This window comes from Gobio gobio, assembly GCF_949357685.1.
Source record: "Gobio gobio genome assembly, chromosome: 17".
Classification (NCBI taxonomy): domain Eukaryota; kingdom Metazoa; phylum Chordata; class Actinopteri; order Cypriniformes; family Gobionidae; genus Gobio; species Gobio gobio.
The window spans coordinates 8585890-8613778 of NC_137110.1; the positions used below are offsets into that span (position 1 = coordinate 8585890).

At 38.2% G+C, this 27889-nt stretch overlaps 1 protein-coding gene across 1 annotated transcript; it reads right to left on the reverse strand.

Moving 5' to 3' along the window:
• Positions 1-4393: 4393 nt before the first annotated feature.
• On the reverse strand, positions 4394-27455 carry cttnbp2nla (CTTNBP2 N-terminal like a). Its single transcript, XM_079840259.1, has 5 exons — positions 27357-27455; positions 22723-22830; positions 8584-8856; positions 8311-8418; positions 4394-6567 (listed from the first exon to the last, which is right to left on the reverse strand). The coding sequence occupies exons 1-5, from the start codon at positions 27369-27371 to the stop codon at positions 5497-5499; spliced, it is 1575 nt and encodes a 524-aa protein (XP_079696385.1). The 5' UTR covers positions 27372-27455; the 3' UTR covers positions 4394-5496.
• Positions 27456-27889: the final 434 nt, after the last annotated feature.

Genomic DNA, 27889 nt, shown 5'->3' on the forward strand with positions numbered 1-27889 from the left:
GAGAGCCGTTACTCTGACAACTTACAAAGAAGTAGACCATCGTTTTTGGACCCTACCATGATGGTAAAACCATGACATTTCTGTCGATTAACATGATATCAGTGTATGTTTAATTTTGTTGGGCAGCTTGGGCTGTACCTCACAGTGACTTAATTGTTCGAAAGTGTCCGGAAAATTAGGGCTAGGCCTATAAAGTGGTTTTGCAATTATAAGTTATATATTATAAGGGGGTTGTGAAAGGGTGTCCCTTATTTTGCAACACTGACGGTGGCAATCCTAATTATAACAAATATAAAACCAAGCATCACTTATTATAAAGGCAGATAGCACAAACACAACATTTCAAGAAAAACATTTAAATTAAAATCTATATCTGTCTGTCTGTCTGTCTGTCTGTCTGTCTACACCGATCAGGCATAACATTATGAAGTGAATAACACTGATTATCTCTTCATCATCGCACCTGTTAGTGGGTGGGATATATTAGGCAGCAAGTGAACATTTTGTCCTCAAAGTTGATGTGTTAGACAAGGACAAGTGTAAGGATTTGAGCGAGTTTGACAAAGGCCAAATTGTGATGGCTAGACGACTGGGTCAGAGCATCTCCAAAACTGCAGCTCTTGTGGGCTGTTCTCGGTCTGCAGTGGTCAGTCTCTATCAAAAGTGCTCCAAGGAAGGAACAGTGGAGAACCGGCGACAGGGTCATGGGCGGCCAAGACTCATTGATGCCCGTGAGGAGCGAAGGCTGGCCTGTGTGGTCCGATCAAACAGACGAGCTGCACGGAGCAATGGAAGAAGGTGGCCTGGTCTGATGAATCACATTTTCTTTTACATCACGTGGATGGCCGGGTGTGTGTGCACCGCTTACCTGGAGAACACATGGCACCTGGATGCACTATATGGGAAGAAGGCAAGCCAGTGGAGGCAGTGTGATGCTTTTGGGCAATGTTCTGCTGGGAAACCTTGGGTCCTGCCATCCATGTGGGTGTTACTTTCACACGTACCACCTACCTAAGAATTGTTGCAGACCATGTACACCTTTTCATGGAGACGGTATTCCCTGGTGGCTGTGGCTCTTTCAGCAGATAATGTGCCCTACCACAAAGCAAAAATGGTTCAGGAATAGTTTGAGGAGCACAATATTAGGTCATAATGTTATGCCTGATCTATCTATCTATCGCCTTATAACATGCTTTATTATAGGCCGTAATGTAATATCATTCCAGACGTCCAGTGTTTGTTTTGGTATCAACATGCCAAACTGGCCTATGCAAGTCTATATATAACTCAATGAATCTCTTCTCAGCAAAGATAGAAGCCATTGCTCATATATTTTTGGACGTGACATTGTGAATGTATATAATCACTCCACCTTGCTCATAAAATACACCACTGGTATTAGATGGAGGGGTGAACTGTTTTACACAAAGAGCTCTGAAAGAATGTTTCTGGTCGCTTTGACTCCTTTAACTTCCTGCCAAGATCATTAATGGAGGAAATATGCACATTAGGAGTTAATTTTTTATACTATCAGTTTTGTTTGAATGCCATTTATTTACTTAGGCTATATAACAAATGTTATATTAGAAGTTTTGGGATTCTAGGAAAGACTTGGAAACAGACTTACTGTAGCTTTTTATTTTACAGTCCTGTTCCCCATACGATGTACTTATTACAGTAACTGCAATAACTGGGTAATAACTGAACCTAACCTTAACCCATATAGTTATCTTATATTATTATACAGTACTTTCTTAGGCAAGTGAACGCACTAAAATAAAGTCCAACCTATTTGAGGTATTAAACAAGTTCTGTGCCAAATTGCTTAAAAGTTTTTCCGATTACTAACATTAAGTGTAGATGCTTGCCTGAGAAACCACCACTAAATACTGATTAAATATTCCAAAGGTAACTACTATTATAGCTCATACAGTGGAGAGCATCACTTGTAACATTTGGTCGTCTCTAAACAGTGTATGACCAGAATGCTTAACCCTTTGGGACCCAGGATGTGCACCAATAATTAGTGACATGTCCTTTCTGTACTGAGAGGTCAGTGCCCTCCCCTCCCCTGATCTAGAGGAGCTGGTGATTATAGCAGTGTGTGGGAGACAGATTTCACCAGGCCAGGCATGCGTCCCTGTCGGCCTCGCAACCTCGACCTACTGTCCCAAACAGGAATGTTAATTAGCAGCATCCACCAGAGGGGGTGACCATCCCCTGACACAGAGGACATCTACAGATAAACCGATGTAGTCAGCAGAAATAGCAGCACTGATATTTTAAGGGACATTAAAGCAATAGTTAAAATTGAAATACCTCTTTATTTATTCACACTCAGTACTAATAATGTAAATAATGACACATTCAAATGAGATGTTTTAACACAATTTAATTAATATTAGAAAAAGCTTCTTTCCTCAGGCCATCTACATCATGAACAGTTAAATGTTCACCTTGAGCAATAAATGTGTGCAATAAACAACTTCCGTCAGACTCTGCGTATATAGCACCTTAAAAATGTGTAAATTTGTATATTTAAAACACCTGTAGATCCTAGAGCACCCGTATATACATATTATACACCCTACTGTGCAATAAATGTGTGCAATACTTTACCTCAGACATTTCACATATAGCACCTTATAACTTATATATAGTACCTATATTTATAAAACATCTGTACATATTCTATTCCATCCGAAGCGCTTCTGTCACATTGCATTTCCACCATTGTGTGTTTAACTTACATATTTTTTTTATTTTTTTATGTTACTTGTCTCTTGTCTTGTCAATTTACATTGTGTACTGGAAGCTTCTGTAACCAAAACAAATTCCTCGTGTGTGTAAGCACACCTGGCAATAAAGCTCATTCTGATTCTGATTCTGATTATTTAAAAAAAAAAATTCAAGTTTTTGAGTCCAGATCTAAACTGAATAAGCAGAGAATTTGCGCTTGACTGGAACCTGGTAAGACCATTGTGACCGGGGGGGCAGAGTGGCACATACTTCATGCGTGTTTGCCTCTCTGTTTCCCGGGCCACACACACTCGCACACATATACACACACATAAAGAGGGGATTTAGGATTTAGGGAGAGGCTCCTGGCTGGTTAAACTGTGATCCCTGCTCCTGTTAGTCTCACATGGATGCTTGTGATGCACACACATTTTTCACACGCTTTGTCCTGGAAGATCTAAGGGTCAGTTGTGCTTTCATTATGACTTTCAAATGAGAATCATACATTTATTGACATTGACTAATTTCTGTGGTATTGAGCTTGTAGTGTTTAAAGTATTATTATAAATGATTTATCCATGCACATGTGCCCTCGTAATCTTTAATCAAAACAGCGACACCTCTTCTCTGATGACGTGTTTACTGGCATGAGGGCGGGACAACCTGTCACTCACATGAGATCGACCAATAGCAAACCACAACCATCCAATCAATTAATGATGAACAAAATCAAGTCCCGTCCTACATTTTCCTTGTTCGAGAAGCCGTTTCACTCAGATATATATGTCAAAATAGGAAAGAAAACACTAGCAACTTCTTTTTCATGCCGACTTATATACGATCAACTCATTATGACATTAAGGGGTCCTTTATGACAACGTTCATTATTAGATGTCTCTCTGGAAGACTTGATTCTGATTGGTCAGTCGTGGCTTTCTACACTGACTTACTTACATAGCTGAGCTATAGTTTCATGTTTCTCATATTACTTTGTGCTATTTATTCCCGAATAATACATTAATTTATTCTTGATATTTCATTTCAACCAATTAATTAATTAGGTAAATAGCCATTTAGGCAGGATAACATATAATCAGTCATTATTGCAAAATAAACACATTCAATGTGTTTTTTACTTAAAAAGTCATTGTAGGTTTCAAATATGAATATGTATGACAATAAAGGGCCAGTTGCATAAACTAAGCCATTGTTAAGACAGTGTCTTAAGATCTAGTATGAGCCACTAGCAGTTAGGCAAGTGGCATTCAGTCTTACTTTTCATATCAAATTAGGCCAGTCTATGTTTTTATGTAACTGATTTAAAAAAATTATGAACAGTCTTAAAGAAAAAAATGTATGTCTAACTTGTAAGACTAGTCTTAACGGTTTATGCAACCGGCCCAAAGACTATTTAATGAAATTTGTAATAATCTGAATGTACAGTATATTACCAATGTGTTAAGCATCATACGATTTAATAAATGTTATTGATGAAAGTGTCAACTAATAAAAGTACATTTGAATGTACTGTGTTAAAATTAATACTGTATAATACAATGCACCAACCGTCTATTTATTAGTGTGACAAATTAATATAATCTGTGATTTTTTAACCACTATTATTTGAGCAGACTACCACATTTATACACAAAACCAGATTAAATATCAAAATAACTTTATTTTGCATACTATTTGTTTACAAAATAGAAAGCAGTATATAGTGTATACTGCGCAGTAAGCTAGTGTGCTAGTATTCCATTCCAAATATAGCCTATAAATGGCTGAGGATGGGCGATACTGTAACTTTACCACCCAGTGGCCCCTGCTGGCTGGATTTAGGCAGTACAGATATGCAATGTTCCAGGCAATGTCTACAAGTTAACAAAGATTTTATAGATGATATTGGTTATAAAAAATAATTCATATCAGATCACAAAAAGAATACAAACTTCAAAGATAAACAGAACAAAACATTATAAGATGATACAAACATCTGTAACATGATTCTGAGCGAGATGTGAATATTTAGGCTACACATCCAATGTCTTAGATATACAAAAAACAAACTGCTATGTGAGAAAGCAAAGGATTGTTTGCACATGCAATCTGTAAATATATAGTTCAGTGTATAAACTAGATGACAGGGAAGGGTAAAATGGTCAGAAGTTCAAAAGTTCGGGGTTTATTAACATGTTTTTGAAAGAAGTCACTTATGCTCACCAAATTTGCATTTATTTGACTAAAAAAATAGAATAAAAACAGTAATATTGTAAAATATTATTACAATTTAAATAACTATTTTCAAATATATTCCTGTGATGCAAAGCTGAATGTTCAGAAATTACTCCAGAAACATTTCTCATTATTATCAACTTTGAAAACATACAGGATTATTTGATTCATTGAAATTTTTGCCATAATGTAATGCGTCCTTCCTGAATGAAAATATTAATTTCTTTAACCCAAACTTTTGAATGGTAATGTGTCTGTATATAAATATTTATAACTATTTATAGAAGCTGGTGATTGTCAGCGATAAACAGGTGATTTTTCTCATGGATGACATACAGAAAATACAGAATGTATAATGTATTCATGCGCACAATCAACATGAATTTGAATGAGATATTGTAACGTCGCAAATTTACGTAGAAAATAGACCATTCAAATCTTCCAAAATGATTTCAAAAACCTGAAACGTCCCTTACAAAAAAAATCAACAGTGTTTGACGTGATCAAGTTCATCATTTGTGCTTGCTAGCCGCTAGATGACAGCACCAGGTCTGGTTCTTTGCTGCTCTCTGGGTTGCTGCTGCGTCCGCAACCGGCCGACATTTGAGCCAAGTGAGCAGCTCGGAGGGTGGCCGGAGAAGGCGGGGTTTCGGCGAGGCCTGGTTTCTTGGGTGGGATCGGAGGAGGGTTCCCTCTGTCGGCTCTGGGTATAGTTGGAGACCTGATGGTGGGAGACAACATCCCAGAGTGGGCCAACGTGCGATAATCTGTGCCGAAAGGGGAACTGTTGGGGGATGTTGGTGAGCTGGGACCTTGCTGGGTGCTGAAGCGACTCAGAGCCTGTGTGAGGGTGCTGCGGGCTGCTTGTTTAGATGAAACGTTGTCTGGTGAAGCCACATGGGCCGCACAGGGCGAAAGGTCACGCGGACTGTTCGGAGGGGAAGAGACAGCCTGAGAATCTTGATCATTTGTGCCTTGGAACTTGTGACGGGCTGCGTGGAAGCGCTGGTTGATGCCAGCCTGGTATGCAGCTTGTATACTGGGCATGTCTGGTGACTGATTGCTTGTCGTAGGGCTGTGAGCTTGTGACCTGATCGGAGAACTCCCATTGGTTAACATATTCTGCTTCTCAACACTCCCATCTTCCTCCGTAGGAGTAAGATGCCCGTTCATATTTGTCTTGGTCTTGTTTGTTTTCTCCTCAGCATTGCTCATCTCTCCACTCAACCTCTCTAGTTCTTCCTGTAGTGCGTTACAGCGTGCTTCCTCTTTCCGTATTCTCAGCCCAAGCTGCTCCCGTTCGGTGTCAAACTCGGCCAATAGCTCCTCTCGCCTCGCCTCCATTTGCATAGCCCGCTTCTTTTCCTCCTCGAGCTCCGCCCTGAGGGTCTGATTGGCCGCTCGCTCGCGATCAAGGCGATGGCTGAGTTCGCTGGCACGCTGGGACTCCTCGTTTGCGCGGGTGCCGGAGCGTTTGCATTCCCGACTCAGCGCCGTCATGAGCTGTTTATGCTGGACTCGCTGGTCTTCTAACTGATTGTGCAGTCGTTTGTTCTCCCTCTCCATTCGGGACGTCCTTGCCTTCTCAAACTCCAACTAAACATATGTATAAAAACAAAACCAGTTTGAAATACACTGATTCATGGATTTACACAAAATCATTTTTTCAGAGAATATACACTACTGTTCAAAAGTTTAAAGGGATAGTTCACCCAAAAATGAAAATTACCCCATGATTTACTCACCCTCAAGCCATCCTAGGTTGTCTGGCTATCACCAGACCAAGCTCAATTTAAGATTGAACATTGGTCTGGGGAGTCTGCTCTGTATTTTCTACTGCACAAGAGGCTTGACAAACGAGCATAAATTGAATGACTCTATACGCAATTGGATAGTCCTTCAACCAATCAGACCACAAGAGGCGTGATCAATGGGGAACGACCCATCGCTTCTCTATCCGTCATCGTGTTAAACCCGCCAATAGCGCGCCAGATGGATAAGCCAGTCTGTGATTGGTTCCCGCAAAAGTGTAACAGAAAATGTAGAAATGAATGTACGGGTTTCCAGACTGAGCTGCAGGACGAAATCAAATCGCCGGCAGATCAGGCTGGGTTTACCCAGTCTACATCCTAGGTGTATAGGAGTTAATTCTTTCAGACGAATACATATATCGGAGTTATATTTAAAAAAATGTCCTGGCTAATCCAAGCTTTATAATGGCAGTGAATGGGAGCCCAAAATTTGATGGCCAAAAAAAAACATCCATCCATTATAAACGTAATCCACTCGGCTCTGGCAGTTAATAAAGGCTTTCTGAAGTGAAGCAATGGGTTTGTGTAAGAAAAATATCCAGATTTAAAACTTTATAAAGTAAAATATCTAGCTTCCGCCAGACTGCCTTCCATATTCAATTTATGAATAAAGTGTAACGTCTCTCGCAGTTCAAAACGCTTACGCTCCTTCTGACGTCATCATCGCACCAGTTACGCTTTTTCTGTAAGGTAAATTAGCCAGGACATTTTTTAATACAACTCTGATTGTATTCATGAAATGTCAAATACACCTAGGATGGCTTGAGAGTAAGTAAAAATTGGGGTCATTTTCAATTTTGTGTGAACTATCCCTTTTTAGGTCTGTAAGATTTTTTAATGTTTTCAATAAGTCTCTTCTGCTCACCAAGGCTGCATTAATTAAATAAAAGAATACAGTAAAAACAGAAATATAGCGAAATATCATTACAAATTAAAATGTCTTTTGTTTTAATATATTTTGAAATGTAATTTATTCCTGTGATGCAAAGCTGGATTTTCAGCATCATTACTCCAGTCTTCAGTGTCACATGATCCTTCAGAAATCATTCTAATATGCTCATTTGCTGCTCAAGAAACATTTATGATTATTATCAATGTTGAAGACAGTTGCACTGCTTAATATTACTGTGGAATCCACAATTTAAAAAAAATCAGGATTCTTTGAGGAGTAGAAAGTTCAAAAGAACAGCATTTATTTGAAATGTTATGTTAAAAAGCATGCTTAATTAAATAGTGTGTTAAATTAAAACAACTTTTGACAAAAGCTTTAACAATCAGGTCTGTTAATGAGTTACATTTTCAGTTGGATCTATAACACTTTTGTTGTTAAAATGTGCATATTTAATATGATGCCCAACTTGCATATTTAAATGTGTAAAAACCATACATAATTTAAAAAAGAAATCATGTTTGAATGTATATTTTAATAGAGCAAAAACTCATTTTGATTAAGGTAAAGGAAATTTGTAGCCTCTACCCTATGAGTACCTCAAATTAAGATGACTATAATATGATCAGTTCTTTGTACCTGCTGCAGGAGGCGCTCTCTCTCCTTCTCCAGAATGTAAGTGACATCATCTCCTTCTGCAGTATCCTCCGCATGCTTTCTCTTCTCCTCCTCCAGATCAGCAATGACCTGAAACCACCACAGAGGGGCGACAGCATGAGACTAAGATTAGTTTATAAACCAATCCAATCTCTCCTTGACCTGCTACACTGTGGTAAATCCAATTTAAATGATATGATGTTCACATTAGTATTGATGTCAGTGGCCTTTAGCTATTATGCAGTATAAACTCACCCTCCTGTGTCTGTTCTCAGCAGCCGCCAGCTGTTTCAGCATCTTCTCCTGCATCCTTCTGCAGTGTCCGACCACCAGCTTCAGCACCGCCAAAGGGTCCGAGCGAGCCGTGGCCCCACAGACACCCTCTCGTTTCTGGGAGGAACTTCCTCCATCTCCCCTGGTCTGGCCGGAGCTCTGGAGGACCTCACTGTCTCTCTGCAGGGCCAAGAATGGGTCGCTCAGGTTGTATTTCCCATATCGCTCACACATGTAGGAATCTTTACGCTGGGCCTGTAGTGAGAAGGAGACAGAGGAAGAGGGATTTAATTGATTATTTTAGATGGATTTATTAGATTTCTGCACATTTCAGTTTAAACAGTGTTTGAAGAGATCACAATGTCCATAATCTTTTGACATGAAACAACTATTTGAGATCTTAGTATTAAGGGGCTCATTTTTGTAGCTTCCATTTCATTTTGCTAGGCTTGTAAAGTGGCCTCCATTTTTCTCTTTCACACAGACACGCTCACTCCATACTTGCTTTCTAAACAGGAAATGAGATGATACAGAGCATATGACCCTGCCAAAAGCAACATAAACCATTCTCTAAGGCTCTGTGTATATGTGTGTGTGAGTGTGTGTTCAGCTCTCTGTGTTTGCTGTTTTAAGCAAGAGGTCAAGCAAGGGGTCCATATAGGGATGAAACAATTGCTTCAGTCTAGGTAGGGTCAATGCAGTGAATGGGACACCAAAAAAAGTTCCAGCTGGAGTAATTTAATACCTCCTGAAATGACTCTGAAATAAAGGGCTCATTTGACCCAGAAAAAACAACAACACAAGGATAAGGAACGGAAAGGTTGAACAGTAAAGAGAGAGTCACCGATAGCTAGGAGAAGAGTCTTATATTACAGGGTTCAAGTAATGTTGACAATTCCAGACCAATAGAACAAAAAAAATCTTTCTGGCAAAAGTCACCCAGGGTTGCCCGGCCATTGATGCATAAAGCATAAAGTCTTTTTTGTTCTTTGCTTAGTAGAACACACAGCCAGCGATGAGAAAACAGCAGGTAAGAAAGCATCTGATCATAGCGACGTGTTTGCACAAGCCCAGAAATGTGGCGCTCCAGTTATATACCACTTTATACAATACATTGCTTTGAAGCAAGCCACTTTAGAATACATGAAAAAACAGTGTCAAGTTACACTGCAAGTCTTAATGCACATATCTGAGCCCTCATTTATCAACAGTGCATAGAAAAGGTTCGATATTTCATCCTACAACTGAAATTTAGAATGTTTCTGAGTACAAGAAAATCCGTATTTATCAAACGTGCGCACACAGTTCTTACGCACACGAGTAAGCAATCATTTTTGATAAATCCCACATGTGCGTAAGAACCATGCTCGTTCACGTTCACGTTCATTAGTAGGGCTGTAATCTCCCAGTCGATTAGTCAATTATTAGTCGATACGTTCTGGCTCGAGCAAAATTCTGATTGGTCGATTTTTCGCCGCGTTCATTTCATTAGTTTTGCCGCGCTGCGTTCATTTCATGACAGTACAGATCCACTTTCGCGGCACGACTGAAGCATGGTGTTGTGACGCTTCCCCTCATGTGTATGTTGATGGGCGTTCCTCAAGTTTACCGCTATTGGCGTGCGCAAGTCTCTCGCTGGTCCTTTGTTTTTCATTCCCCGCTGGCTCAAACGCACGCCCATCAACATACACATGAGGGGAAGCGTCACAACCCCACGCTTCAGTCGTGCCGCAAAAGTGGATCTGTACTGTCAGTTTTGCTGCATTCATTTTCATCAGGTGGAAAGCACTAATTGCTAATGGGGGTGTTTTCAGAGCACCCCTGTTTCACAGGTAACAGTCTGTCTTCAGAACACCCCCCTTATTTTCACTTCTTTTGGATTAGCCCAACCCACTGGAGAAGAGAGACGGATTGAAGTAGGCTAGTTTGCTGTATATTATTTATTTAATTGTGAGCGTTTTTTCTGCTCTTGATCTGGCTTGTTTAATAAATATTCCTTTTTTCTTAAAGTGGACGTGCCTTTTGTGTTTAAGAGTAAAAGCTTAAGTTAATAGTCTATTTGTGTCTCAGCCGCGAAGCTGAGCTGAGCTCCTGTTCGAGCTGCAACAGAGCGGCTGAAATGATACTGTCTGTCAGTTATTATAATACATATGACAAAAACAATTGTCTAAATTATGTTGCATATTCCTCAAAAGTTCTTGTGATGATATCACTAGTTGACAACAAAGTACTCTATTTTCGGAAATCATAGGCTATGATATTGCGCAGGTGCACATGATGCGACGCTGTCAGAGCCGACAGACTCGTGTGTCAGACTCATTTCAGTGCAAAATAATCAGGTCAAAAACGATTTAATATATTGCAAATAGCCTGCTAGTTTTTTTTTGTTTATTTATAATTCAGACAACTAGGCTATCAAGTACTGCGCACAGTGCGCAGCTAATTCATTTAACGTTTTTTTCCCTAATGTCATTTTTAGTCGATTTTTTGTCGAAAATTTCAGGACTTCAGTCGACCAAGATTTTCTTTGGTTGATTACAGCCCTAGTCATTAGCATTCGGAAACGCCTCCAATGAACCATATATGGTGACACAACACATCCCTTTAAAAATCATGTGATTGGGTTTTTTCCTCACCACAATTATGGCAAAGAAGAGGAACTTCACAAACACAGAATGAGTCGTGCAACAACGTTTAACAACAACAACACATTTAGCGTACAAATGATTTGCACATTAACAGAATGAAACCCTTTTCTATTTACATCATTAAATTTGTTGGTTGATGGTGCTTTTCTGGCGATGTGGGTGCAGTCTATGGCTCCAATTATGTTTGGGAATCTGGCGATAGCATGAAAGCCCCGTTTTATTTCGGTTTGTTGAGGATTTCGGTAAGGGAACTGGATGTAGGTTGGGTCCAAGGAAATAATTGCATCCAACATTTGTCACAGCTGTCTTTATTGGGTTTGACACCAATTACGAATCATGTTTAAAATGACATTATATATATATATATAAATGTAGTGTTTTATAATGAAAGGAAATACAGGACATGTAGATTGCTTAATGCATACTGTGACACTCTTAAATGCTTTGTATGTGTAGTATCGCTATTCTACCTCTCTGTGTAAGCATGCTCAGAGGTGTGCTTATATTTACACACATTTCTACGTATAAGTACAAGTTTGTAAATCCCACACTTTGCGTGAAACTGTTCTTACGCCCTCACTACGCTCAGATCTGTGCGTACGCACAGTTGATAAATGAGGCCCCTGATCTTTTGACCGTATACGATTTTTTTGGCCCATCTGTTTACATTCACTTTAGACACGACTGGTATTCGATATCTGTGTTTACATTAATCCCTGCCCAAAACGATTCTGTTGGTGATTGCTTTACTATGCGACATGGTTGACCTTTAGGTTCTGAATCTGAAATAATTTTATAATTCACATCGGGTGGTCATGATTATTTGCCAGCATGGGTAAGTTAAAAGCTGTCATGGATGTTTGCAGCGCAAAATCTGACTGAACGAATATAGACAGGAAAATAATGGTAATTTTCGTTTGTTATTTTAGTCAAGATTTCATTTATTTGAATGAGTTTGAAGGAATTAATGAGAGAGAGAGAGAGAGAGAGAGAGAGAGAGAGAGATTTTGAGTGTGAACTACTGCGTGCGTCTGTATGTAATAGTGAAGCTTGTTATTTACAAAAACAGGGAAGTTATCATCTCATTGCTGAGAAATAGCCTATAATGCAGCTTTCAGTAGCGAAAGTGGTTTTATTAAAAAAATGTACAGGGCAGAGGTTGAAAACCAATTTCCATGCTCCTGAAGAGCCTCTGAGCCACACCTACCTATTACATCGTCACCAAAAAACCATTGGTAGTCGAAGGTGTTTCGGAGCGAACTTTTCCGGAAAGTTCACTTTGGCAAGCTTTTTTGAAGTTTGTGCTTCAATTTCGCTTGAAGTATATCGGGACCTTTAGGGTGCTCTGGGTGGTTGCTAGGGTGTTCTGGACAGTTGCTACTGAGTTGCTATGTGATTGCTAGGGTGTTCTGGGCAGTGTTAAGGAGTTGCCAGGGTGTCTTTGGCAGTTGCTATGGAGTTTTTATGTGGTTACAAGGGTGTTCTGGGCTGTTGCTAGGTGGATGATAGGGTGTTCTGTGTGGTTACTTAAACTTATAATCGTACTTTTGGTTGTAACAAAGGAGGTTGGAGCTTAAATATAAAAATAAAAGAGGGATGAAATACTCCAGCTCCTTCAGGGTAGTTTGGAATGACATGGCATGTTTCGTGATTCCAGCTGAAAGCTGTGGGAGTGGGAGCTGTTGAAAAATGACTAGACGTCTACAGGGAATAGAGGTATGAAAATTAATGTCAGGAGGAGGGGTAAAGACACACAGATGGATATGCATCTAAACACACTCTCAGGGTCTTTTCCACACCTGCCAATGGAGGATGAAAATTTACTGACCATAAATAATTATTACCAGTCACAAAGCTTTATATAGTAGAACAGTGGTTCTTGGCTGGTTTGACCATGGGACCTACATTTCCCCAGGGTCATTAAACCACGACCCACTTTTTTAGGAATTACCGGCATATATATATATATATCTTAATAAGAAAGTGTAAGTTTATATATAAATAAGAAAGTGTTTTCAAAAACCCTCTTTTGTGCGGAACCACTTCCTTCTGCCATAGATTCAAATCTCAAGTTGACAGCTGAGCCTAGAACTAGTAATGAAGGAACGCTGAGTCGCTTCGTTGAAGCGTATTGTATTTTGTAGAGTATTATGAGACTAAACGAGTGCATTACCTGCATCTAGCTGATATTCTTCAGGTCAATCTTATATTCATAATCACAAAATCGGTTTGAAGAAAAGCGATATCTTTGTCTTTGTTCGTTTTTTCTAAGGCCAATTTACTTAAACTGCGTCTAACAGAAGGGTCAACAGCTTTTACGCACGTCTTTCAAAATAAAAGTCTCGCATCAGAAAAACATTTAGATTTACATTTTATGTTGATGTTGTTTCTTTGACTGCACACTCTTGCGACCCTTTTGGGTCGCAACCAAGCGGCAACCTCCCCCCGTTTCTCTTGAAGCCAATATGGAAGTGACTTAAACTGCAATTCATCGACAGGCTCCAGAAGGAGCAGAATCTCATTGAGCTCCATGTCAAAATGCCCAAATTTACAGCAGAAAAAAACATGTTTACAGCCTGGTACAAATTGTGGTTTTGATCTATACAGCTAATTTTGCCCTTCATGACAACTGTGAGGGGGGTGAATTTTTTTTATAACTCATTCGTTTACATTATATAAAGCCTTAAAGTTCTGCATAATTAAGGGCGTGGCCACTTTGAGTGACAGGTTGATTGTCATTTGTCTGCTGTCTGTTAGACATCACGTCACCTCAGCTCCACCCATGTCCCGCCTCTTTGCCCATTTTCTGTTATCCGGGAGTGATGCGCTGCCAAGATGGCAACGGCCAGCTTTGAGGCTTCAAAGCTGCTCTTCAGATCCCTATGGGTGACGTCACGGTCACTACGTCCATATTTTTTTACAGTCTATGGTCGCGACCCACCAGTTGAGAAACACTGTATAGAATAGAGAAGTTTTTAAAGAGATAGTTCACCCAAAAATTAAAAAATACGCCATGATTTACTCACCCTCAAGCCATCCTAGGTGTATATGACTTATATTAAAATATAATTATATGAATGTTATATTAAAAATGTCCTGGCTAATCCAAGCATTCGCGATCCAATCGCAAGCGAAGCAGTGCATTTGTGTATGAAAAATATACATATTTAACACGTTATAAAGTAAAATATCCGGCTTCCAAAATAAATGAAAGAAATGACAATGAGGTTCTCTACTGCATTGTCAAATCTATTAGACTTCTCTGCTCTTAGATTGACAGATTTAAGCTGTAACATGCATGTCCATATGGTAAGTGTGTGAGAGAGTATTTGTGTGTTTTAATGGGTTACTCAAGTTCAGCAACATAAAACCTTGCCATCTGAGGGAGTTCTAAGATTCTGCTTCAATAGAAACAGGATTATCGGAAACTCACATCACACACTAGCCATGATGGATGTGGTAAATAAGTGTACGCTTTGATTCTTTGTGAACCTCTGTGGTGCTGATGCTGGAACAGATAAATGTGCCGTGCAGACGTGACACAATGAATGAGTGTTTTACAGAGGTAGAAAGAGAGTAAAAGCTGTGTTTTTGTCTTGCTGGAGGATCTTAACAAGACATTACCACCAATACTTTAATGAAAGCTTGGTGCTTTAAAACGCATTTTAATACTGTAAAAAAAAATACACACAGCAATAGCTTTATAGATGAATGCCATTTGTCTTTGATGAATGCGATTTTCTTTCCAGTTGTGACGTATTCTCTACTGAAACATTTTGGAAGTTAGTGGGCAAATAAAAGGGCTAAATTCCCTGTTTTAGAAAACATCCTGTAAATTATATGGAAAAAAGACAAAATGAAGGGAAAAATAAAAAGTAAGGAAAGTCGTTTCTAAAGTAGACATTTTGAAGATAAGCATCTAAGAGCTGTTGCATAATAAGTCAAATCGTATTTAACCGCTTTGATTTAAATTGATAATTAAGTCAAAATGAAAAGTGGGGAAAATAAATGTCAAAAGGGATTGCAACATAACAGGCCAGACTAAAATATTTGCCTTTTTAATAAGGGTTTTTTTTTTTTTTTTAAAGGGAAAAAAAGGTCAAAAACAAACCAGGAAAGAAAGGAAGAAATGTACTGAGACCTGTATTCAAGCCATGAGCACACGCACATCCACTCACATGCACAGCGAGATGTTTGTACTTGCTTTCAGTTGAGATTTTCAGATCATTATTGTGTGACAGATAAACAATCAGCCTTGTAAACAAAACCTCACGAGATGCAGAATTCCATAGATACTTTTTGTTGTCTTGGAAACTCTTCTAGTTCACACAAAAGAAAATGAAGCCCAGAACACTAACATCCAGTATTAGATGTTTAAAAAGAAGAATCAGACGAGAAGGTGAATGCAGTCTAGTACTAAAACATAACACTATTTTTTTATTATAGATTATTATATTTTCTTGTTTTAATATTCCTCCATTTGTAAATAAAACTCTTGCACAAAATCTAAGCTAAAATAAAAGGACTTGAAAGTACTGTATTCAAGCAATTTACTTGACTACAAGGTACTGTAAGTACCAAATAAATAACAGCTGTTCTGAAAGCAAAATCATTTGTTTGTCAAGTTAATGGATGTCTATTTTCCATTCTATATGTATGATGCTTTGTGTGTGTGTGTGTGTGTGTGTGTGTGTGTGTGTGTGTGTGTGTGTGTGTGTGTGTGTGTGTGTGTGTGTGTGTTTAGGCTAAAAGCTTCAGCAATTATGGGGGCCTTGGGAAGATTAACCTTACTAATGACTTAAGATAAGTCAGCCAGTCTGGTGCCTTCAAACAACCTTTTATATATGTGTGTGTGTGTGTGTGTGTGTGTGTGTGTGTATGTGTGTGAGAGAGAGAGTGTGTGTGTCTATCTAATAGAGAAAGATAACGTAAAGAGTATCTTCATTAAAGAGACCAGGGGATAAAGGTAAACAACATACTGACAACAGTGAGATACTTTTGGTATCTGCTACCTGCACTCCCAACATCCTCCATGCTATGCTAAAAAACATATGAAGTTATTTTTGAATGTTGATAAGATGCTAAAATTACTTTAAACTTTGAGACACCTGGAAGGCATTCTTTCTGGAGCTCAAAGTCTAACTATTTAAAACGATTTACTTGTTAGTCATGAAATGTTTTCGAGTTTTCCCTCAAAAGTCAATTGCCGCTAAGGGGCATAAATAAGTATGGGAACGATTATTTGAGCAAAATACTATTTAGTTCCCCCTTTTTTCAGAGAAAACACCACAAGGAAATAATGAATAGTGTTTGTATGTACGATTAGCGTTACTAATGAAGTTATACCGAGATTAGGAGCTGTTGTGATGTGACTTCTGCCTTCCTGCTTTTCCCCTTTTTCTTTTTTACCAAATGCATAAGGAACATTTGTAATGTGTGTATGTGTGTGTGTGAGAGAGTCAAAGCAGAAAAGTCATGCCTTAATGACCTCATTCAAAGCAGGCAATGAGTGACAGAGATTGTAATCCCAGCATGCCAGAACATTGCCCCCTAAAAACCACAGAGAGTTTTAGTAGAGATATGCAGTTGGGTTAAATATATGCTACTTAGGAAGTCACTTAAAAGGGATTCAAAAGAATGGTTAATGCCCAAAATCTACTGTTTGTGACACTCGCATAGCCTCAGTCCAATGCTTTAAAGAACAGGAATGCAGCAGATAATATCTGTGCAGCCTTCCATACAGCTTTACCGCAAAAAAACATGATCTGAGAGCACAGATGCTGAGTTTTATTACCGTGCTAGCATGATCAGATGAACTAACGGCACTACAATAAAGTTAAAAGTTGATACTAGACAACAGGAAATGAGCATAATAATGTTTGACATGTTTGTGCATGTTTATACAGAGAACAAATAACATTCAAAGCGTATTTTGGAATAAAACCAGGGGCCCAGAGTATTGTCGTTGGTACTGACGCAGATGATATGCTCAAAAAGGAAGTTGTCTTGCTCACTGTCTGGCTGATTCTGAGTCATTCCTAAATTGCCAAATAAGTAAACCCATTATATATGTACTGTACGTTTATATAATTTGGGTACCATTTTATATTAGGTGTCTTTAACTGCTATGTCCTACATTTAAATTAATTATTTAATACAATGCACTTAATGTGTACATCAGGGATGGGCAACATTGATCCTGGAGTGCCGCTGTCCTGCTGAGTTTAACTCCAACCCTAATCAAACACACCTTAACAAGCTAATCAATTGCTTCCTCCCAATTCGCCTACTTATACCATGCCTTAAATGTATTATGTATGCACGTAACTACACGACTCTCCTCATGTGTTTGAATAATGATGCATTTAATGGCTATTGACCTAACGTATATTTACAAGTTCACAATGCTGTTGCAGATTAAATTTGATGTGGATAACATTGAATATCTTTTCGTCAGGTTAGATACTGATTATTAATCACTTTATCTAAAAACATCGCTGCTTAACCGTCGGTCTCACACATCCACCATGTTTGTAGTTTTTTAACACGTTTTACTTATGTTTGAGTTATAATCAAATCCTCGTCCAACGCGCAATGGCTTGTGGGCAATGATTTGGGACACACTAATTCTAATTTCGAATACTATAATGTAATTTCTATAATGTAATACTATAACTGTAATTTCCGTAAATATCTATAATTACACTGTTGGCCCTTCCCTTACACTTTAAACCTAACCATACCACTAAACCTGTCGATAACCTTACCCCATCCCACCTTAATAGCAACAAAAGTGTGTTGCAAAACAATATGAACACAATGGGCCCTATTTTAATGATCTAATCACATGGTCTGAAGCGCATGGCGCAGGTGCACTTAGGGAGTGTCCGAATACACTTTTGCTAGTTTAATGATGGAAAAAATAGTCAGCGCGACAGGCGCATGGTCTAATAAGGTTGAACCAGGTCTCTTAATGAGTCATGGGTGTGTTTTGGGTGTAACGTGCAATAAACCAATCAGATTCTCATCTCCCATTTCCTTTAAAAGCCAGTTGTACTTGCACCATGGCGGATTTGCTATTTACATGGTGAAATTTGCAAGCAGAAAGACCAATGAGGAATCCTTTTATTTTTATTATTACATTTTTTTTGTGTGCTGCTGTGCGTCCCTGTGTGTGTAATAAGCAGAGTGTATGCATGTTGTGCACCTGTCTATAGGCGCACATTACTAGCGCGCACTTTAAATAACACAAAAAATACTGCGTCAATGGCGCAGTCGATTTCAGTTGCCTCAAAATAGCAACGCGCCAATAATGTGCCTGAACACACCTCGTTTTCAGACCAGCATGCCCATGGGCGAACAGATGGCCGCGAGTTGCTATTTAAACAACGTGGAAATAATAACTGCTTCGGGCTGAAACTAGCAAAAAACACTTGCGTCGTGCCTGGCATTGCATTGCGCCGGGTTTATGATAGGGCCCAATAAATATATTGAACTTATTATTCGATGTAAGTATATAGCAGTTAAGGACACCTAATATAACGAGTGACCACAATTTCATCATATTATGATTAAATATATATGAACTGGTTCGAAATGTTCTTTACTGTTTTTTTGAGATTCACCAATATAGCAGAACTGAATTGCTATACATATACATACCATGGTATTTAAATGGTACTTTAAAGTGCTTTAAAAGAAGTGTAGTTCTGTCTGCTGGGAGTGTGGGATGGGGCCCAGCAACAGTGCTGGAATGTAGTAGGAGTCTCACAGAAAAAATAAATAAATTAAAAATTAAACAGAAAAGAGTCTGATGAAAAAGCAGGGTAAGGGAGATCCAGTTGGCTTTAATTAAAGGTTGATGAATGTTGTATTGAAAATAACTTGAGAATACAAATTGGAAATGCAGCAAATAGCAAAAGACTTAAGTTCAGACAGGAAGTACAACAAACGGCGGGTATGATCAAATATCATTCACTATGCTAAAGTTATCTTTATAAATGTATAGCCTTTACATCTTAAATGAACTGAGCGTCTGGCATAGATAAACTGTACACTGATGTTTAATACACTAACAGGATGTTAGCGTTAATATGCTAGCGTGCACGATTGAGCTATGAACCAGACAGCCATCTGGATTTCATTGAGTGATACAGATATAATGTCTCTCCTGGGTATCTAGTATTCTGTGCGAAGAGTTAAATCTGTTTGACAGCGAACTACTGACTGTCAATAGACGGTAATTGAGGCATATCATTATTGAAGTATTGATTTATTAGTATTGATAAAAAGTATTTTAAATGAATATTATTCAGGACAATCTGAGCTTGTTTATGTATTTGTTTGTTTTCAGTTCTCATGCAATTGCCTCAGTTGAGTATGGATGAAGGGAACTCTCCAAGGAATACACACCACACGATCATAAGAGCTATCAATCACAGAGGGAGCCTCCATAATGGTGTAAATTGCGACTGATGTACGACTTGGGTCGCAGCTATTCGGAAAACATGCAGCACTGTAAGTAGCTAAGCATCTAAACATCTTGAATGGTTAAATAAGTCCAGATGCTCCTGAACAAATTCTACATGATGACACAGACAGGACTTGACAAGCTAAATGCGGGTGGATTTCAGCAGTGGCGTGAAACGCAGTCACTCTAATACTAGCCACTTGAATTTTATATATAATATAGCCTATACATTTTTCACTTGTAGTCTTTTAAAAGGCATCTGAAATAAATTAATGCAAATTAATGTTGTCAAAGAGTACAGATTTTTCTATGCTGAAATATCTGAAACGCTTTCAATACTCATTTTCTGCAGAATAGATACATGATACCAGCTGCACTTTCTCGCTCTCTCATCTCTCCGACAGTGAAGGCCTGTTCACACCGGGACGATTTTCACACGCGTTTATCGCCAACGTTTAACGCCTCGTGACTAAACAAAGGGCGCCAATGTGAGTGTGTGCACACCAACGCGCAAAACGGCAGCCGTAAAAACGTCATTTAAAAAAAAAAAACGCACTGGGTTCGTTTTTTTTTTTTGAAACGGCACGTTAAAAACTGGCCGACCAATGAGATCTTCGCGATATTCGTCCTGGTGTGTACAGGCCTTAAGTTTACACACAAACTCACCTCTTCTTACTCATTCATTTCATTTGCTCCGGATGAATACTGTTGGTGTTACAGGGCTTAAATTTCGGCCTGGGACTGTGCATAATTTAAACTTTTCAAAGTGCGCACGCAGATAAAGCCGCCTTGAGTTAGTTTTGACCGCTTATTGCGCTTGAACAATCAAATATACACAAAATAATGTCAAAATGCAAGCTTGGTGAGTATGTTTTAAGTGAACGTAAACAGTTGAGAAAGAAAACGTATATGTTACAGTAATGGATCCGTGCATCAGATCTTAATGTGACAGCAGCCTCATATACCTCCTGCCTGCCAAATTATGAGATAATATTAAAAATATCTATATCGCAGTTTTCTCCTATGGTATCAATGTCAAAATTGTGGCCAGTGAAAATTCTGAGTGGCTAGTATCTTTGAAAAAACACTAGCCACAGTGGCTAGTGAGCAAAAAAGTTAATGTCCAGAGTTGTCAAAAGTACTGACTTCTAGCATTTAGAGCGCTGTTGAACAGATTCTTAAACACCTCTGATTGGCCATTGTGTTCACTCCCTCAACATATATGTCTCTGATTGGCCATTGTGTTCACACGCTCAACTACAGTATATGTCTGTGATTGGCTACAATAATCAACGAATCAACGAGTGATTCAATGACGCTCTTCATCGAGCACTTACACAGATACACACGGGAGCGTTTGAAAGCAGGCGTCTATCAGCGGATCCGTCAGTCAGCGGATATATTAGGGATCCGCTGATAGACCTCCCTTTCAAATGCTACCGTGTGTATCTGTGTTAGCACTCTGGTAAAAAGCGAACGTCACTTAAGCACTCTGTGAAGAGCGTTGATAATTGTAGCAATCACAGACATATATGTTGAGCACGTGAACACAATGGCCAATCAGAGGTGTTTAAGAATCTGTTCAACAGCGCTCTAAATGCTAGAGGGAATGCTGGTATTGTCACATTTGTTTTAATTTCAGTACCAACTACTTTTGACTAGGGATGCACCGGTTGACCGGCCAAAAACCGGAACCGGACGGTTTTTGCTTCTAGCGCGCGATCGGCAACCGGACGGTTTTCTTTGTATTTCTCTGCCGATTTTTCAGGAAATGCGCCCGCGTGCACATACGCCTATATTGCAATCATTCGCGAACATGTCACTTGTGTGTTACAAATGGAAACTGGAAAACTGAGGGAAGAGATGAGATATGCTGAAGGGAATGAAGAGCCGCTTTCCTGCGCGAGCTGAAGTTGCGCGAGCTTACCTCTCCGCGCCTGCACAAGCGTAGATAGTGAGCGTTTGTTCAGCTCAGCTTCTCATATGGTGGATCGGATGAGAACGAAACAGACTTGTGACAAAGCCGAAATACTTCTTTTTGTAAAGAAGAACATGCATGCACTTTTGAAATGAAATACTATCAGTTCTGTATAGGATGATCATTTTTATTTTACCTTAAAATTACATTGACTTAATTTCATTTAAAAAACACCTGCTGTAGCATCTTAGTTGTTTTCGTTGCACTAAACATTATTTGATTTAACATTTTGGAACAATTATATACTTTGATTTTATTTAATTTCACTGGTAAAGACTTTTTTTCTATACACTGAATTTAAAAACAAATGCTGATTTAAGTAACATCTTTGTTTGGATTGCAGAATATGCAGTTGTTGCCTTTAATTTCACCTTTCAGCCTTTTCATTTCCAATTCAATTTCCCATTCATTTCAGATTGCAGACTTGTTTTCATTAGCCAAAAGGCAATTTTGCCTGTTAAATACCAAATAAACATCTTGTTCATGTATACTTTCGTTCTTTTAATGTGTAAAAAAAAAAAAAAAAAACGGAAATCGGTATCGGAATCGGGCAGTTTTATTTAAAAAAATCGGTATCGGAATCGGCCATGTAAAATCATAATCGGTGCATCACTACTTTTGACAACTCTACCCTGGACACAGGAATGGTTTTCTTTTTTGTTATGTTTGTTTAATTATGTTTATGTGATGTTCATTGACCTGTTCTTCACACAAAGCTATCACATAGCTTGAGAAGACTTGGATATATAACGCACAGGCACACTTTTATTGTTCTTTATGGTGTTTTTGGTCTAAATGAAGAGCTGTATGACGATTATCCAAAACTCCACAAAAAGTAACAGCATATTGGTTTGGAATGACATATGGCTACATAAATAATGATAAAACCTTCATTATTTTTGGGTGAACTGTTCCTTTAAGAACCAAGAGTAGCACAATTTGCCTGTACTGCCATATATTGCAGCTTACAAAGAAACTACAGAAACATTTTTGCCCTACATCAGCATTGAAGGGGCTGCACTAACCTTGAGTGCCTGTATGACAAAGTCTCTGGCCTCCAGCTCTCCCTCAAGAACACTGAAGAGCAGTAGCACGTCTCTCTTACTCAGAGCCTCCACATTTAGCCTCGCCTCCTGAAAAGAGAACAAAACACAAATGAGCAAATGAGTGGGCGAAAAAATACAAAATAATACTCTAATGTATTCAGGGACTCTAATGACTGTTCTCAACAAACGGTACACTACATTAAAGCAAAGTTTAGAATACATTTTTTGGAAAACATGCAGTCAGGCAACAATATCCAAGTCTACAAATCCTCTCCTTTATTCCCCATCTGCAGACCAAATGCAATAATACTGATGTGCTTGACTTGATTGTACAGTGTGCTACTTATTCAATGCACATTGTAATGAGATAAACAGGGCAAACCCACAGTAAACAAGTGCACTAAATAATGTTTCTTTCCGAATGCAGCATGCAAATGTTTTCAGTTAACGGTGCCGTTAAACATCAACTTGCAGGTTTATTTGTCACATGCACACTACCGTTTAAAAGTTTGGTCTGTAGGATTTTTTAAAATGTTTTTGAAAGAATGCTAACTAGGCTGGCATTTATTTGATCAAAATACAGTAAAAAAATATATATTGTCAAATATTATTACAATTTAAAATAAATATTTTCTATTCGTAATTAGAATATATTTTAAAATGTAATTTATTTCTGTGATGTTAAAGCTGAATTTTCAGCATCATTACTCCAGTCTTCAGTGACACATGATCCTCCAGAAATAATTTTTATGATGATTTGCTGCTCAAGAAACATTTCTGATTATTATATGTTCTAATCTAGATTAATAGAATTTTTTAATAGAGCATTTAAAAAAATTTATGAATAATATATATATATATATATATATATATATATATATATATATATATATATATATATATATATATATATATATATATATATATATATATATATATATATATATATATATAGTAACATTATAATATAAATGTCTTAATAGTCACTTTTGAGCAACTAAATGCATCCTTGCTGAATAAAAGTAGTATCTTTAAAAACGTTTTTGACTGACCCCAAACTTTTGAATGGTAGTTTAATTATTTTAGAAGTAGGGATGCGCAATATATCGAAATTATCGAAATATCGCAAATGTACATATCGCAATACGCATATCGCAAGGGTACGCAATATCTGAATGATTTTAGTAGGCTACTTCAACATTGTGAAAAGTGTACGTTTTAGGTTGACGCATATAGCAGAGAATAGACTGAGCACACGACTGTTACTTATGTGATTTGCTTGACGTCAAAAAGAGTTATTAAACGCAACAACTTGCAAAAAACCACTCCTTGCAGTCTTAAGCTGTCTGCTGTCTGACACACACACCGAAACGTGTGCACAAGCCGTTCTTTTTTTCGTGTCTTGTTGCACACTCGAACTGTCAAATACACAGAGTTATATCAAAATGGCTGTATTGATGACTATTCATGTAAACACAGTCGGTTATGCTTTAAGTGAAAGATATCAGTTGGGGAAAGAAATAGATTTTACACAATTAAAGCAATGTCGTATCGCATATCGAATATCGCATTATTTAACAAGGATATCGCATTTTTCTTCAATATCGCACAGCCCTATTTAGAAGCACATTTTAGGTTACTTGAAAAAATAGTTTTTATATTGTATACTATAAATCACAAATAAAAATTGATTTTAGTTTCTGCTGGGTTCTTAACAGCATGAAACAGACGGAACTGAATAACTTCCATAGTAGGAAAATGTAGGTACCAATAAAGGGGCAATTTTTTATTACTTTATTCTTTTAGAAAATGCACTACATTGGCAGCCTGAATTAAACCCATCACAATATTAAGTCTCTTTATCTTTTTGTTAGCAGCCATTCACGAATCATCAAAAGCAATACTGTTAGCCTGTCCTCCTGTGACGTTGATACAAAGATGAATTTAAACCCGGAAGTTGAATATAGCGCAAAAAAGGTTTAAAATTAACTAGTTTTCTCCTACAATCAAAACTAATGGATGGTAACATTGACTTCTATGATCCTCAACACTCATAAGAAAATTTGGTTTAGGGTTTCACGACCCTTTAAAAGTCAATAACAATTGGCTGAGAGCCAATGGCGCAAGTCTTTGCGTGTGGAGACAATGCACACTTTTGGAGATCTCTAGTCTGCAGCTATACCTACTTGAAATTTTCACTAAACCCTATTGTATACCCCCAGAACTTTAAAAAAAAAAAAGCTTGATGCTGGTCACTATTCACTGCCATTATATGGACGAGCGTGAGTAGGACATTTTTTCATAAAATACGGCATTAGAACAACACCAGGGTGAGTAAATGATGACTTAATTTTAATTTTAGGGTGAACTATCACTTTAACAGGCTTGCCCGAGAACATAATGGCTATAGATCAAAGCTGTGATCTCAGGAAAAACTCCCATTCCCATGTTGTGCAGTTCACAGGAAAAGAAAAAAGCAGGTCATTTCTTTCCATTTTATTCTTATGAGTCAAAGCATCTTTCATACATCAAAGCTAAAGCAGCATTCCACAACTTTTCTATTGATAGACAGCTAGTGAAAGAGACTTGTTGTTGGTAGGGTACGACTGACTGAAATTCCTTCCCGGGCACTCGCTGTTAAATACTCCGTAATTGCGCATGGATAACCTTGAAAGCATCGAATTTCACTTTGCCATATAGCTGCGCGCACCATAAATGCTTTGACCCTGCGCTGCAAGCCTCAACTGAAATAATCTTATGAAACTGAATCTAGATTTCTTCGCTCTGACCCCACTTTGCTTTTAATGGTGCTTCATGTTGAGATTTGTGTGGTTAGCCAAAGTTTCCACATCATGAAGTCACGAAGGAGTCTCTGAGTGTTACATAATATGCCCGGAGACGGAAGACGTCCAGCTACCGTGCTCCAGCTGAAATCTGGAAGCTTGACTTCCACGTCAGAGCTCCCATAAAAATCACATTACTGTACTTTGCAGTGCACCGATTCAAATTCTCCCTTTGAAAGTGTTGTGCAACCTTTAAGTCAAATGTGTCCTTGTAAATAGCAGTCAGGTTCCTTTTGATGTATTGTGCACCGATGGGAACCACGAGTATGCAAGAAAGCTTTCATGGTTTGCGGTTTACCCATTCAAACAGTGCTAATTTGAAGCATGTTAACAACGCAAAGCAACACTTTATAGACGCGCTAATTTCACAACTTCACTTAAAACCAAAGGAAAATGATGATGCATTCAACTAAATAACAGTCATATAGATCAAGTTTGAAAAATACTAGACTCACTTGCTTTTTTGTCTCTTTAGTAAACATTATGTGGACATGAGGAAGAGGTGATAAAAAGAGAACCTTTTTGTGCACTTGAGGATTATCCGATAGTGTTCTTCATGGTTGACTAATTTGGCATTTCCTCTTTAATGGTGCCCATGCCTCTCTGAATTAAAGGGTGCTACAGCATTCAACATCGGCCCAAATGCTTCTTAAATTACCCAGCATTTTCCCCTGGAGCTAGACTGAAGCAGTCAGTGTTTGAGTCCAAGCTCACCCGACATGTCAGAGGGTAATTCATTTAATCCTCAAGCTGTTTGTGAGCTACAAAACAGATGGCCCAATGTCAACTGCCTGTTGATGTGATCAGCTGTACAGACTCCATAAAGTGTAATATTTTTAACTGTTAAACCTTTTAAACACTTCAAAATAGCATATGATTTCGAAAATATACACACAAAAAAATCAATTATGGTATTTTGAGCATATACTATATTGAAAATATATTGTATTAATTAAAATACATTGTTTTATTTTATACTATACTGTAAAAAAACGTTTTGTAACACTTTAGTTTAGGGTCCAATTCTCACTATTAACTAGTTGCTTATTAGCATGCATATTACTTGGATATTGGTTGTGTATTAGTACAAGGCACATATTAATGCTTTATGACCATATTCTACATCCCTTAATCCTTTAACTACCTCACTAACTTAATAAGCAGTAATTATGAGTTTATTAAGGCAAAAGTTAATAGTGAGAATTGGACCCTAAACTAAAGTGTGTCACACAGTTCCTCTTTTTAGTTGACATTTGTTGGTGGTAACCCTAGTGTAGGCTACTGCCAATCTATTATGCAGTTTGGGGCATCATATGTGCGTGCAGCATTTCTGGACTCGTTTATGATGCCCAAAAATGATGCGCGCACCTATTGATAGACAAAATAGACAAATATTATGCCTAGGTAGACCGTTAACTCCGTTTTGAGACACGGCCTTTTACAATTATGCAGATCTGACCAGGAAAATCAGTTACGAAAAAATAATTTTGAATGTTTACCCGACTAAAACTTTTTTTTTTTTCCCACCTCCATTTACAGCTCATATAACAAACTCCGTCCAGGACGGATTTGTGTACTTTTGCTTTTAACGTTTTTAAAACCGTTTAAAACTGTAATGAGCATTAACTATTCAAACTAACTTACTAACGTATTCATACAATCTGTATCCCGTCTTTGCAAAAAATACTTTCTCCCCCTTTCGTGCTCATTTTATTCTACTTTCTTTCCCTATAAATATTAAGTTATATGTTATAAAGAGAACATTCTCACCGTTGTGGGTGCCATGCCAGGTTTGATCAGCTTCCAATATCGCTCATCGAGCAGCACCGTTGTTGAAGATCGGCTTCACCGAAGTTCATCTGCTGCTGTGAAAGAACGCAAACGGACATCTTAAACAGCCAATGAGGTGGGAGTGTTGCGGCGCAAAGGGCCAATGAGAAACGAGACGGAGAGATAGGAGGCGGGACTTGACGTGAAAGTTGGGATTCTTTGTGCGGCGGTGGGACTGGGAGCTCTGAAAGCACTCTTTGGTCCATAACTCCCACCACGACTTGACATATTTGGACGGGTTTCTTTGAAAAATTAAGTTTTTATAGTATCAGGGTCGAGTTAGGTAGGCGACCACTCTAAAAGTCATCTTAAATGTTGAAAATATGTACACGGGATAGTTTTAAGTTTGACGGAATGCATGAGTGCCACCTAGTGGCGTCCTATTGTAATTCTAAGCACACAATCATCATACACATATTTAACAAAATATTAAACTGCATGTGTATTACACATGGCTTTTTATTTAAAGAAGA